The 14868-nt window shown below is 39.9% G+C and overlaps 1 protein-coding gene across 9 annotated transcripts in view; it reads right to left on the bottom strand.

Moving 5' to 3' along the window:
• The window catches only part of GLRA2 (glycine receptor alpha 2), a 122255-nt gene that overhangs the window by 17522 nt on the left and 89865 nt on the right, over positions 1 to 14868 (bottom strand). For 6 of the 9 annotated variants that reach the window (XM_088160213.1, XM_088160216.1, XM_088160214.1 and 3 more), the window contains exons 8-9: positions 10484 to 10633; positions 8547 to 8666 (exon numbers count right to left, since the gene is read on the bottom strand). In XM_088160213.1, coding sequence (XP_088016339.1) covers positions 8547 to 8666; positions 10484 to 10633 — 270 coding nt within the window. The remainder of the gene's footprint in view (positions 1 to 8546; positions 8667 to 10483; positions 10634 to 14868) is intronic. The other 3 variants (XM_014875890.2, XM_088160219.1, XM_014875891.2) reach the window with 1 other exon arrangement.

The raw sequence follows: 14868 nt of genomic DNA, 5'->3' as shown, positions 1-14868 counted from the left end.
ATATATGGGAAAACTGGCAATTACTAAGTAGACAGGCACAAAATAAATCCAGACACCTCTGTGGGAAATACATTGTAGAGCTAATGTAGGGAGAATAATATCTCAAATAAGTTACGCCTCCTCTACACTTTTGTCTTGGACACACACACATACATGTGTGTGTTCTCAAATAAATGCCATGGAGGTATTTGTTTGCACCCCAGGAAGGACCTTCTTATGGAAGATTAGCTGTCATTATGGTCAAACAAGGAAATTGCAGTCAAATAGCTGCATAATTTGCCTCTATTCCTCTGGAAAGATGGGGCAAGAGGTTGCAAATCTAGAAAGAAGGGCCATTGTCTTCTGCAAGAGCCACTGGAAGGTTGTAAGTAAAACACATGCAGTCTATTAGTAGGGCAGGACTGAACAAGAGCACAAAGTGATGCTCAGAAGAATTGATTATCCACTCATTGGTGTATATGACACCTGTTCTGAACATGCAATGAAACACTTGCACTAGACAAATACCCCTTAATTCATCTAACTCAGTATGTAATGAGGAGAAAAGAGCATCAGGACCTTGAAGTACTTCCAGACAGAAGATACTAAGGTCTGTAAAAGAGCATCCTGTGATGCACAAGTTCTCTCTATCTCACCAGCCTGCAGTGGCATCACACTTGATTAGACTTGCTAGAATTTCTTCTGCCTGTGAGGGTCAGCTCACAAAAAAAGCCTACAAGATGAACATTCTGCTGATGGGGCAAATGAGTAGACTTGGTGTCTGATCCCACAGACGAAGTCAAAAAGAAAGCTGGTGTAGGTTAACAGACAGATAGATAAATTTCATGGACAATCTGTGCTAGAGAGTGTCAAGGCTGCTACTTGCAGATGCCTGTAAGACTTAACATCCTGAAGGGGAAATGCACCACTTTCTTTCCTAGAATGGTGTGCAAGATCTCACATCTGTGCAACGCAGATAATCTGTAATGAACAGAGTTTGTGATCTCTATTCAAAAATAGTTATTCTTTTGACAGATGAAGATTACAGAGAAACTGAAAGAAAGTCTCTACCACCAGCAGGCTTGGGAAAGCTTAACAGAGAAATGAATGAGTCAGTCACAGGCAGAGCACTTCCACATGACTAGCAGAAAGGGTTATATCAGAACACACATGGAGAACCACTTGGAGAGAGTGAGGTGAAGCATGAAAACAAAGGTGTCATGTCTCCTAAGAGTCTTGTCATGTTATTGCAGAGAAAATCAAACCTTGGACCCTTGATAAAACCTTGCACTTACACAGGTAGATTATTTGTATGTACAAATGCACACACAATATCTGTATGAAAAATTACATATACAAGTTAGAAATTAAATGACTTTAAGAGTTATGTCCTTGCTCAGAGAGAAGGTAGAGGATCAGTGTAGAAATTCACAGGCAGGATTCTGGACTTCTGGCACCTCGCGTGTATTGGCAAACACAGCAGCATTTTCTGACCTCTCCAATCTGTTTCTCCAGGAGCTAAAAACACTCTGACATGCTCAGTATGCCAGATATATTCAAGCAGCCAATGGAAAACTGAGCTTTTCAATAGTAAGTCCTTCTTGACATTGATCCTGCTGTAGTGAAGACATATAGTGTCAGAAGAGCCAGTGGACAGCTCTGAGACACCATTGGGAGTTCACAGAGACTGGAAGCCAGTAAATTTTTTGTGACTTATGGTTGGGCTTGGCATGGAGTTTTCTGTGCCCCCAACTCGAAATGAGTCTTTGTGAGGACTCTGGCAAGACTCAGCAAGAAGTGTTCAGAATATGTAGGGTTTCAAGGTGTTTATTCCTTCCAGTGTAACTATCCCTAGCCCCTTCCTCATGTTGTAGAAAAGAAAATCTCATTCTTAACCATCCATCTACTCCCAGTAACACGGAGCACAAGATTAGTGTTATCCGCCCATCAAAAACAATACCAAAACAAAACCCACAAAAAACACACAAAAAAATCCCAACACAAACAAACAAAAAAATTAAAACATTGGGCCACAAGAGAGATGCCCAAGCACAAATAATCATATTACAGTAAATAGCATCTTTCTCCAGCAATGGATCAAGAGAAATAAACATACCTGATCATTAAATCAAGCCACATGTGTCAGAATCAGGCTCTGAGTGATCAGTTTGCCATAAGAAAAGCTGTCAACTTGAACAGGAATGACTATAAACAAGGCTGTTTTCCCCCAGAAAAAAAAAAAATGGAGAAATAAACAGTTTCAACACCACTTTGGTACAAGTACTGTAAAAACTGGATTTTACTGGAACCCATGAAGTTTTTCAGACTTGAGAGAGAATGAGATTTCAGCAGTCTGGTTAATACAATTTTGTTTTGAACAATGTCATTTGGACAACATCATTACAGAATGCTTCACAATTAATTACATTCAAATAGCAGCTTCTATCCCCTGTGGAGAACAGGATTAATTGGGTCAGATGTAAATATGCATTTCATGGATCCTACTGAACACTTGCCCATCTCACCAATTTACCATGTAATTTGATACAACTGGTGTAGTATGCTCTGGAGATCCACAGGGCTTGCACGGCTGCTAGTGAGGGTAGGAGTACATGGATACAGAGTTCTGGCATTCTCAGCCTGCATTATGCTTGGCTATAGCTGCTCAACCCCTGCACTCTCCTGTAGAAATACTAATTTATATTTACTAGCACTGAAATACTTTGCTGTTGAAAATGAGGCTTAGGACAGAACTCAGAACTGACATGAAGCACCATGACAGACCCCTGGCAATGATGGATCAGAAATTGTTCCCCTCCTGGTGTCTTCACTTCCCCCATTGGAAAGAGGACCTGTCCATCATAGCAGTGAGCAACTGAGACCAAGGCCTGACTGTGTCCAGACTCTGGCCAAGTAAAAAGTCAATATAAGCCAGCTACAATGGAAGAACAGAGGAACCAATTTGGGGCAAAGTTGTCTGCTGTTGTGTGCTGCCTAAGCCTATGTCTTGGGATTGTGAAGGTTTTTCACTCTCTTTCTGGAGTCTTGGGTAGGGGCAGCTTAGGTTAAACATACTTCTTCTGAAGTTTACATTCCTTATTTTTTTTATCATTAACACATATTTGACAATTTTTCCACTGCTTTTTTTTTTTTCCCCCATGAAATGAGGTGGGCCAAAACACATCAAAAGAAAGAATCACCCTTTTCTAAAATAATCCGGAAAACAAAAATTGGTGCCTGTGACAGATGGTTCTTGAAAAGATACTTGTTGCTGCTTTATAGCTTCAAAAATAAGAACCATTTCCTATCACTTTCTAACTTCCTCTGCCCTATTTTCAGTTTTCACTCTCCCCTAGGTATAATAAGAAATAAGACATTTGCACCCAGCTGGAGAGTACCTTTCATGAGCTGGAAAACTGCAGAGTTCATTTTTGGTGTGCCTCCTGCTGTTCATGAGTAACTACCAGGACAAACTGACTCGAGTGAAGTGCAAACTTCAGTCCCTAAGGCTTGCCAGTTCAGAGCTGATCCTTTCAGCCACTGCATGCTGGGTAGGTACAAGAGAGGACTCGGAGTTTCAACAGCAAAGTTCCATTATTGAGCTAAAAAGAAAAACTTTATCCAGTACTCCTGACTTTTCCAGTCCTACCTGTCCCATGTGGTACAGCACACAGTCACTTCATCACCCCAGACTGGAAATGCTGTAATATTGCTGTTCTGCAGCTTATCTTCCTATCTTATTTAACTGTAAGGAATAATTTGCCGATGTATTTGCAAGCTGAGCAACGAGTCATTATACTGTATCATGTCCTGCTTGCTGCTTTGGTCCCTACAGCTTCAGTATCTGTCCCCTGCCCCACAGAGTAGTCCTTGGTGTACCACTGATCAGTTCTGTGTGTATAAAGATTCACGATTCTGCAGCCTTACCTACTCCCAGCCAGTTACCCACTTCTCTGGTTTCCACCCTTTCTAGACTAGCCATGGTTTCCCTATTCTCATTTTCTGTGTGTTTCTTTCTTGCTTGTTTGTTTGCTGTGGTTTCTTTTCGGTTTGGTGCTGTTTGTTTGGGTTTTTTTTCTCCCCAAGAAATTCTATTTTTTTCCCCTGATTTTGTTCTGATTTTTCTTCTACTCTGTTACCTGGATTCCATTATTCCAGTTTGTGCACTGGCACTCTACCCTCTTCAATTATCGTTTAGATATTTGGGACTTTCTCAGGAACTGGTATGACATGTTCCATAAGTTAGTCTGCATTTTATTACAGAATGTTTAATGGCTTTTATCTGGTTTTCAGAATTATCTCCCTTGAAATGCAACTATCCATTTTCTCTTCTGTTTCCGGTTTAGTCATAATGGTTTTTTTTAATCTGAGGCAATATAACACACAAAACACAGTAATTTGTTTAAAATTTTTAACCTTCTCTCCTCCAATAAGGGAGGGAAAAGCTTCCATTTCACTTTCAATTCCCCTTGCAAAACAGAATACTATAAAACCCGATTTTTCTCTTGCACTGTTTCTTGTCTGTGTTTGCTTTCCACTGAAAAATTTACATTTCCAGTAAGCTTAGTCTCTCCATCTGGTCAGACTGCTCTTATTAGAATTTTTTGATCCATTGCTTGGATACCACCCCCATGACTGAACTGCTTTATTTCCTACAGGCTGCTCTTTCTTTGGGGACTCATGTCTCTAGATCTATGCCTAGAGCCAGACTAAGGATTTATATCAAGATAATTTTCAAATGTCAGATGATGTTTTTTATAAAATGCTTAAAGTATATGTGGTATGTCCATTTTATAAAAAATACAGGTACTTACACTGATATTAACTAAGGCCATTCCTAGCCTATTCATGCTCAATTAAAAAAGACAGACAGAGACATTTAGACAAAGACACAAAGTGACATGCCAACATGATGCAATGAATTGTGTCTATTGTTTAACTACAGCTAAATATTCACTGCAGTTGTATGTGGGACTATAACTTCAAGCTAAATGATCATTTTGGTGTATTTATCTTCTACTGGATTTTTTTCTGCACAGTTAGATTAAAGTACTGATGCAATTGCCCTGGAGAAATAAAAGTAACCATAGTATCTTGAAGGTTTTTATCTACAGCAGAAGCTACATGTGCTTTAATCCATTAAGTAAGCAAGATGAGAGAGAGAGAGAGAAAAAGCCATTCAGACTCAGATTCCTGTTTTTCACAATGAAACTCGTGTTTGAGCTGGCTCAGTGAGTACCAAAAATAGCTCAGCAAAAGGGCTTTCCTTGAGCACTTCCATTATTCACATGATGCGGCACTTACATAACACGGAGCGCGCGCATCCTCCCGCCGATGCGGCGCACATGGATGATAGCAGGCAAACATTCCCACCAGGGACAGCAGTGCCAAGTGCTCTAAAGGCAAAGTCAGGCTGAAGGCACTGATTGTTTTCAGTGAGCAGGTCTAGAAAACCTTAGAAAATTATCTGGGGGATCTGACAGAGGGATTTCTGTATGATTTGAATAATGGAGATGGCCTATTAAAGTGAGTGTTACTCAATGCACATCTCTTCTCCTTTTGAAAGATAGAAATACTGTATTACCTCAGTAACTTTGTTTGGGCACTTGTGGTACTTGCTTCACCACTGGCATCTCCATCCAAAGGCCAACAATTCTCTGAAGCATTCAACCAGGTGCTTCTATCTTTGCTTAGAGTCATCCTTTGCTTCTGTAATCACTTAGTCCTGGTCCCAGCTCTTTCATTTAAAAACACCATTTGTGCCTCCCTTTGCTAATCTGCATGCATATGAACCCCCTTGGCTGCAGCATTGTTATTTGTATTGCTCTGTGTTACCTGCACATGGGATTAAATCTTCCATGTCTTCCAGCTGCACAGTTTTTCATTCGAGCTATAATGTATTGCTTTTAACACTAACGGTCCCAAACTTAACCCCTAGTCTTGGTCACAGTTACCATCACACATATAATTTAGGAAGTCATCTTTGAGATGATGATATGAATACTAGTGTACCATGACTCATTTTGACTACTGGTCATATAACATAATAATTGTTGTTTTCAAAAAGAGATGATTGAACCTGTGTAAACACTTCTGCTTCCCTGGAAGCCCATCATTTTGAAAACTAAGAAATCATGTTTGATTATTAAAAATCATATTTTAAAAAACAAGTTATTTTCTTTCAAGTGATCTGGCACCATAAAAATTTAGATTTTAATACAATGAAATTTCACTACATCCTCAGTACCATTAGGCTCCTGGTTTCTGCAGCCTGTACTCTCTCTGTGTACCATGATATACAAGAAATAGGCAACCATTTCTCCCACCAATGAAGTATAGCTACTGATGGGTGTATTTAACTTGAGCAGAAAGACTACATGAACCTTTAGGGCAAACTTTGAATGCTTCCTCCGAGAGAAACTGTATGGGGAAGACAGAGTGAAGGATTGATAACCTGAGAATTTTATGTGTGTGGAAGATGCCAACAGGTCCTGACAAAGCTGTCTTTTCAAATGGTTCATCTGTAATACAATTTCTGGATGATCAACAATACAACCCAGAGTTTTCCTAGAAAACCTAATAATCTGATGTTTTACTTAAGACATTTGATGGTCTCTTAAGATGTCTGTTTTAGGCACTGCACTGAGGGTTGCAGCACTAAGAAGAACAAGACCCAGCAGAGACAATAACAAAAGCAGTTCTAGAGATACAGGCTGACAAAACTGAGAACAGGTATCTTCTTATTCTGTAGATCAAGTTGCAAATCCAGGAATCATAGCCAGGTGTGATTCAGCACCTTTTTTTTCTCCCTAGCTTAGCACTGAGTGATGCAGTATAGATACTCAACCACAGTCTTACACTGTCTTCTCTTGACTATGACTTTTACATTTGCATTTAGCATAAGCTTTGGTTCAATGAGCAATACCTCAACAGGTCAAGTTCCCTGCTCGTGAGGCTCCTTGTGGCACCACAAGCTCTGTTCCTATGTTCTCTTCTTAGCATAAACATCCTTTTCTTGAGCAGAAAAGTACTAAGCTGCAACCATGGTAGCATTGCTCCAGAAACCTCTGCCTTGCTACGTCTCCTCTGTTGACCTCTCAAGTGTGCATCACTTATGTGACGGGAGTTCTCCAGGGGAAAACAACGCCAGAGCAGCTCCAGCTCTTAGGGCTCTGCAGCAAAAGCACTGCAGTGGCACAGCCCCTCTGTGTACTGTCCTGGCTGCCTGTATAATGCACAATATTCTAAAGGAGAAGAGAGGTTTCTGCAAGCTTTCCTAAAGGAGGGGATAACCACAACTTACACAAACTTTAGCTGGACTACCAGCACTTTGTGATTGGTGAGATATGCAGCACTGAGCACTTACTTGGACTGCTTTTGTAGTTGTATGGCATCAGCTTTTCAGTGGCAGCATACTAATACTGCTCGTACCTCCTAGAGGAATCCTGATTTTTTTCTTTTTATATTCAGTTTTTGTATATGTGTAAATATGATTATTTCTAGAATAGAAAGCACACAGAAATTAAGGCTGTCTTCTACTGCTTGATATTGTAGCTCTGGAAGTGAATGATTTATTGCATTGTAAACCCTCTATCTTAATTTTGCTGTGTAATATGAACTGTGGGTTTTGCTTTGACTTTGGAAGCTACTAATTCCCTTTATAGTGTACAAAATTCACTGAAATCATCTGCATCTTATAATAACATGATTTTAGAGAGCTTGATCAAAGTTAGAGGCCCTTTAGAGCTCAAAAGTGGCTCAGACAATGTTTTTGTTCTGGAAAATCAAGTCCTAAAAGATTAAAAACCCAGTCCCATTCCATTTAAATGAACCCATTTCATTCCTCAGTCACTAGTAGCAAGCAGTGAACTGCATGCTAAGCTCATTTCTTTCTCCATCAATGATTTTATTATCTCTACAACTCACCCCTAATCTGGATGTATCAGCTGCTATCATATTGCTTCTGATCTGCTACATGTTACACTCTGTAAAAGATTTCAGCTCCATGGCTCTTCTCCAAGCAAACGAAAAGAAACCAAGGAAATACTTTTTTTCATTCACAGCTATTCATACTCCACTAAGCAGGGCTCAGGACATCATGATGGGGAAGACTGCAGGTTGACAGCACAGGAATAAATACCACGGCAATAAAAACACATTTTGTTATACATACCACATTCTGTTGGAACACGCTCATCTGAAAGGTGACACAGTGTGGGATTTACTGTCTCAAGGCATTTCTTGTGGCCCTCTCCTCCCACCACATTCACTCTATCTTTACATAGGACCAAGCTGCTGAATATGCATGCACTTTCCTTAAGAGGTTTGGAATAAGGGTGGCATAGCCCAGCCACAGTAAAAAGCAAGCGTAAGGATGGGCCATAAGAATGCACAACATGAAACTGCTGTTCATGCTGGGGACAGTACTTTGTATTTTGTGGGGGCATTTAGCAAAGAGAATGCAAGAGACTACTAGTGATGCCATCAAAATGGTCCATTTTGCTGATTTATGACATCGTTGCACATACTAAAACTCTCTTGCTTTCTCTTTCTCACTTGAGTTTTACCCTCAAACTTGAATTGCCGATCTGATTCACTGTCCCGTAAGCTGATGACTCTTTGCTCCGCAAGCCATTCATGCGCCGCACGGACTCAACGCTCTCACTGCCAACAGCCACAGTCTGTGCCTGTCCCCAGAGTGTCAGCATAGACAGCAGCAGCACGAATGGGAATACCACAGCAGCAACGTGACGACACACACACACAACAGGCAAAGAGAAGAATGGCTTGGTTAGAGAAGACCATCATGCAAAACGGTGAGAATCACTTTCAAGGCAAAATAAACTGAGAAAATCATGAGAGACAAAATCAAGTACAGAGATGCAGAAGATACCTCCAAAAGAAACTGCCTTAGTAACATCGTTCCCTGTTTTGAAATTCATGCAACCAAATTCATAGGAAAAAAGCAAGCCTGTGCAAGTGGGTAGGTGTCTCTTACTCAGCGGCATGTTTCCTTGTATTCAATTATGTCGTTACATGTTTTGCAAAGAATCCCTGCACCACCTGGCTTAGGATAAACACAAGTCTTCTGATGATTTGGTTTTAAATAACTTTCTTTTTGCAGTCACCAAAATAACAGTTTTCGAAGCAGATGAATGACCACTTCCATGGACCAAAATCTCAAGCTTGAATAATGTCACTGGACACTGTTACTTACCAAGGATGGCTGCTTATCTACTTGTTCACCTCTAAAAAACACCTTGCATCCAAAAATGAAATTGCAGATACCATGCAGAAGCTTCTGCTGCTGCCACGCTGGGTTTTGAAAACAAAGGCTCCAGTGGCAGTGTGTGTGGCCTGTGTGTCAGCAGACAGGCAAGAATCCCTGCTCTGCTCTGTCCTGTAATCTAATCTTCAGTGGAATCTCAATTCATCTGACAATAATATTAAACCAGAGAACAGCACTGGATTTCTTCCCAGAGTATCCATCAAATATTACATTAGTTACAGAACATTTATTAGACAGACCTGTCAAAACACAAATGCCCTGTGACATTGTTGTCATCCCTCTCATAAAGGAAACCATTATTTGTGGCTTGAAGCACTCGTGCAGATCAAGCAAATATTTACTTCACATAGCAAATGTATATGTAAGAGTTTATAGTTCCACATTCCCTAGACATGGGAATGATCATGACTTGAATAAAACTCTATTTAATGTCTACTCTTGTCTTCCCATTTACTGAAAAAAAACAGCAGCTCAGGACAGATGGATAGACTTCCTAAAATTATTTCTAGACTGACATCTAGGTTAAATCCAAACAATCCCTTTTTCTACATTTCAGTCACTGCCATAAAATTATGTGATAATGACTTACAAATTTTTGCTAAAAATTTGAAGTTTGTATCAGTGGCAAACTGTGAAACGACAGAATCCAGAGAGGAAATTCTCCTAATCCTTCTTCTTTCTAAAAATGGTCATGTTTTGTGGTGTCAGCTGGGGAAGACATCAGTTGCTGGTGGTGTCTAAAAGTGAGGGCAGAGCTGTCAATCTCTGCAATGGGCTGTCCTAGGGAATCTGCCATTTTAGCATAGCTATCTAGGGCAGCAGTAGAAAAGACAGGTCTCAGGCATATTCTGATGACACCACATCTGGATAATATCGTTCCTCTATCTGTATCATTGCATCCAACAGTTTCTTATCCACTGGTGGTGCCACACAGTAGCACAGCATTTGTAGAGGTCCAGCTCCCTCAACTGCACAAAGAGAAGAAAATTCTTGGAATTGGTGACCAATTACTAACATTTGTCAATAACTTCTTAAACTGCAAATAAACCCAGCCCAGCAGTCAATTATCAGCTCTTAATCAAGGAGTAAATCACTCAAAAGGAAACTTTAGAAAAAGACTCTCCTGCAAGGACAAGAAGTGAGCTAAGAAATCAACTGCACATGAGCAGGGCAGTCAGGGCACATTCAGTCACCCCAGGTAAAGAGCAGCTGTACCTTGTTTTGTCTTCTTTGCCTTCTTCGAAGCCTCAGAAACTCTTTGTGCTGCCGTGAAACAAAGTTGACTGCTGCATATTCCAGCAAAGCAGCAAAGACAAAGAGAAGACACACAGCCATCCAAATGTCGATAGCTTTTACATAGGAGACCTAGAAAGAAATAGGACACAGCATGTTATATCTCAAACTAAGCTGAAGGTATTGATGTGAAAAAAATAAACACATTTTTGCACAGCATGAGTTCCATGAGGTGGGTTTTTCTTGTTCTGTGTTTTGATTTGTTAATTTATTGGCTGATAACATATACATAATTCAACTAGTAATAAAAATGAGTGTCCACAAAGAATGCACAAACGAGCTATTGCCTTTAGAGAAAGATCAGGATTACTTTAACAAAATACAAGTCTTCTTATAGTCCCAATCAAAGTTTGCAAAAAAAGAATACAAATACAAGATATGATAAAGTACCTACGGAAAAACAACTATGGAAAATTTATAGGTTTCACATTTTTAATTTTTTATAAACCAATTACCATACTGCTTAATTAGCTATATTTGGTATCCACAATCTCAAAGTAAACTCAGCGTATTCCATTGCATGGGCTGATACAACTTTACCAATAAAATATTCCATCCTAGTTACTTGACCTTTACCCAACATCTCTATAAGAAAAATAAATCTTCATAGATATTATCTACTAAAAATACCCAAATACCAGCTGCCTCTGTTCTAGTAAAAATCTATTTTGATTTGAATTGACTTGTCCACAATAAAATCAGATATATTACAGCACTGCAATGTCACAAGATTTTTATCATATTACCCACACTGGGCCAAACAGTAACCAATTAATGAGCTACACACTATGCATATCAAAAGTACATTCTCCATAGGTGTGTTTGGTCTCTGCCTTTCTTTATAGTCTTGCAGTTTTTAAGCAGAGATCTTATGATTAGGTAACAGCAGGTTGTCTCTGTTGTTTATCAGGTATTACCTCCTGAGTGGAATTACAATGATCTGACTTAATGTCTACAATGTCCATGTGAGCTAGTTGCATAAACTACTTTGACATAAATAAATCAAGGAATGGAAAAGAATGGGCATATCTAGGATGCAAGGCATTTGAACTGTTTTACATGTCTTCTCTATAATGAGATTAATAACACCCAAATGGAGTTTCTTCTTCTTCGTGTCTGTAAGGAGAAGCTTAGAACACCTCTGAAAGCAGAGGCACCCAGGGCTTTACTCAATTGTCTAAATAACAGCATCACAAATTGACACATTAGGTACCTAGCATCCATTTTCTAATTCAGCAGAGCACAAATCTTCAGTATCTCACATTAACCAGTCCCCTGGAGGTGTCTCAGATACTCAGGGTCACCTCAGTTTGACAGAGACCCATGGCACCCCTATACAGCTGAATCAAGATAAGCAAAATGGATTGTAACTAAACCCTGAAATATTACAAACATTTGAATAATAACCTGCAGGTAAAACATTTAAATTCAGTAAAAACATATAGTGGTCTGAAAAGGCAGCAGAAAAGGATGTGTTCCTGACACTCACGTTTAGGAAACAAAATCTCCACCTTGGAAAACTCCACCTTTTGCATACTATTCAAAATGACCTCACTCTTCTGACTGGACAACCATTCCATGATGGAAGGGATCACACCTCAATCAGTGGGTTTTGCTCCTATTTGCCTGGTGCTTGAATAGCATCATTTTTCAAAGTCCATAGAAGATCTTTTGCTAATGTCCAATGGAATATACTGCACTATGTGCTTCAGCAAGCAATATGAGCAGAGGAACTGGCATTTAAAGCACAACAGAAAGGACACAGTTTCATCCAGCAGATCCTGAACACTGAGAAGGACATTTTAGAGCAGCCAAGCACTGTTATTCAGCCTGCATCATAGGAACTTTCAGGAGCAATAGTGCAGCTCCACATGGCAATGCCCACCATACAGCTCGCACAGGCTGACATGCAGCAGGCTGAGGGGACACCATGAACCTGTGCCTTTCAATTAGATACACAGCAGGTTTGTAGCTCATTCTTCCACGTATAAAAAATTGTACAAGTTACGTCTTTTCTGAGCAGCTGTGAAAAGCAGAGAAAACTCGACAATGTCCCAGACACTCTGCCACAGGCTGAGGAGCAGTAGGAATTAAGTCACTGTAATTTGTGTAAAATGCAGCTGAGATGAGATTGTTTGTTGCTTTCCTTGAAGACGAAGCTTGTTTCCTTTACAAATTCCCTTAGGAGATGTATTAGAAATGTATAAACAGCTGGACTGTGCTGTCAAAGACAGCACAATGCAGGGAGCTGAAGTCAGAAGAATCAGCATTTCTGACTGCAAATCCTGTCCTGGTGGGCCTAAAGCAGGGAAGACAAAATGATAAAGGAAGCCCTGAGTTAGCCATCCTGCCTCTTACACTGTGCTACCAGAAACGGCATCCACATCCAGCTGCTGAGCCAGCTGGATTATTTTAACTCCAGCCCGCTGGGCTGGAATCAGAGAATCATGATATCCTTTGCAGATACAGAGCTTGTTCTATTGTTCGGCCAATGCCACATCATGGCACAGCTTTAAATGAGAAAACAGAAAGCAATTGCTTCCAGCAATATATATTAAAAATAAACAAACTGTAAAATCCTGCAATGAGTAAAAGCTGACACCTTTGTTTTCAAATCAATTATGTAGTTTTCCTATGAATCTCCAGTATATAAAGAATTGTGCTGCTCAAAGGCTAAAAACCTATGGAATTTTCTGACATGCTCGTAGAAGTTGGAGTCTGCAAAACTGAGTAAATCATGATAGCCTAGACACATCCATTTCTCAGGCAGGTTCATCCATCAAACTCAAAACCAATGTTATCAGCTAGGGGTTTTTCCCCCAGATCATAGCATAGCATGAAAACTCACGTTCGTTCAACTTAAAGGCTTGTAGCACCTGCTTTGATAAGGACTCATCAAACAGTGCTGTATCTCCAGCTTCCTTAACTACCATGTTCATGCTTCATGCTCCACAGTCACTGCTGGGTACATGTAGGACAGTACAGACTGATTTTTTGTTGGAGGTTTCTTTTCACCGAATTTGAAAAGCACTATGTCCCTGTGGGGATATTTTTCAATTAATCCTAAAAATCAAGCAATTTTAGGACAAAACTCCTCTAAGTGGAACACAGATATCTACACTGTAGTCAAAAAAGCTGTACACTAAAAATGCCAGACTCTCCTTTTGACCAAGACTGGAGTTTTGGAAGGCTATTTCAGGTATACATGGATGTTTGATATACACTAACTTGTCTGGATAAAACCTGTGAATTATCTCTGTTAGCCAGTACCTTGATGTAATCCTAATCAGAATAGAGAACAACAGAAATGACCCCAAAAATGATCCTTATGTAATAGAGACTGCTACCTAAGCATTTGCCACCTTTCCCATAATTTCCCTTGCAGCACAGAATCCAGCAACAATACAAACTACAAGTTGACGTTATTAAGCTAGCACGTATAAAATAAAAAATAAGTGGGGTTGTTTTTCAAAGGCAAACCTTGTAAAACTTCCTCTGAAAAGCCTGTGACACCAACAGCACACTGGCTCCATCTACTATAAAATATTTTTAGAAGTGGATATTTGGAAACTCTGCCTTGTTCAGAGTTCTCATGTTCAGAAAGCTCAATAAGATTTTCTTGTCCTTTTCTTTCTTTAAATAGCTGCTCCATTTTTTACTGCATGTTGCCAAGCTTCCTCCCTAATGCTGTTTGGGAGGAGGAGATTTAATGGCTCCCACCAATAAAACCATAAATTATATCAATTATTCAGATGCTTTGTAAATGTTTTAGGGCCAGTTAACGAGGGAACTTTTTCAGAATTAGAGCTGTCTGCATCAAAAGCCAAGTATGGTAAGGCTAAGTATAGCAAATGTGACAAAGCTACTTCTTTCCCTTCATAATTTTCCTCATTTGTTATTTGGCCATACCCACTGTAAAAAAGACACCAGTCTGTTCTCCACACAGTACTTCTTTAGCACCAATGAGCCCAGTGAAGTTCCTGGAAATGAAAGTACAAGGAGAACCGCACTGTTTGTGAAGACTTGTGGGGATTAAACCTTCCACTTCTCAAACTCTTTTTATCTTGTCACCCACAGCTCCTGGCCCCTTTGGGCACATTGCTGTGTGTCATCACCAGAATAAAGAATGTTTTTTGTGGAGAGAATCCAGTGGTCACGGGTCCTGCAGCTCAGCAGCTGTCATTTGTTGACATTTTTGAATCAACACAAATATGAGTTCTGGTTTTGCTACAATGCCAGTCTCATGAGAATCTCATGAGAATCCAGACAACTGCTTTAACTCTCTGATTCTGTCAAACAAGTGTAAG

Source organism: Sturnus vulgaris, chromosome 2 (assembly GCF_052056855.1).
Source record: "Sturnus vulgaris isolate bStuVul1 chromosome 2, bStuVul1.hap1, whole genome shotgun sequence".
NCBI classification, from domain to species: domain Eukaryota; kingdom Metazoa; phylum Chordata; class Aves; order Passeriformes; family Sturnidae; genus Sturnus; species Sturnus vulgaris.
This window is presented reverse-complemented; position numbering and strand designations above follow the sequence as displayed.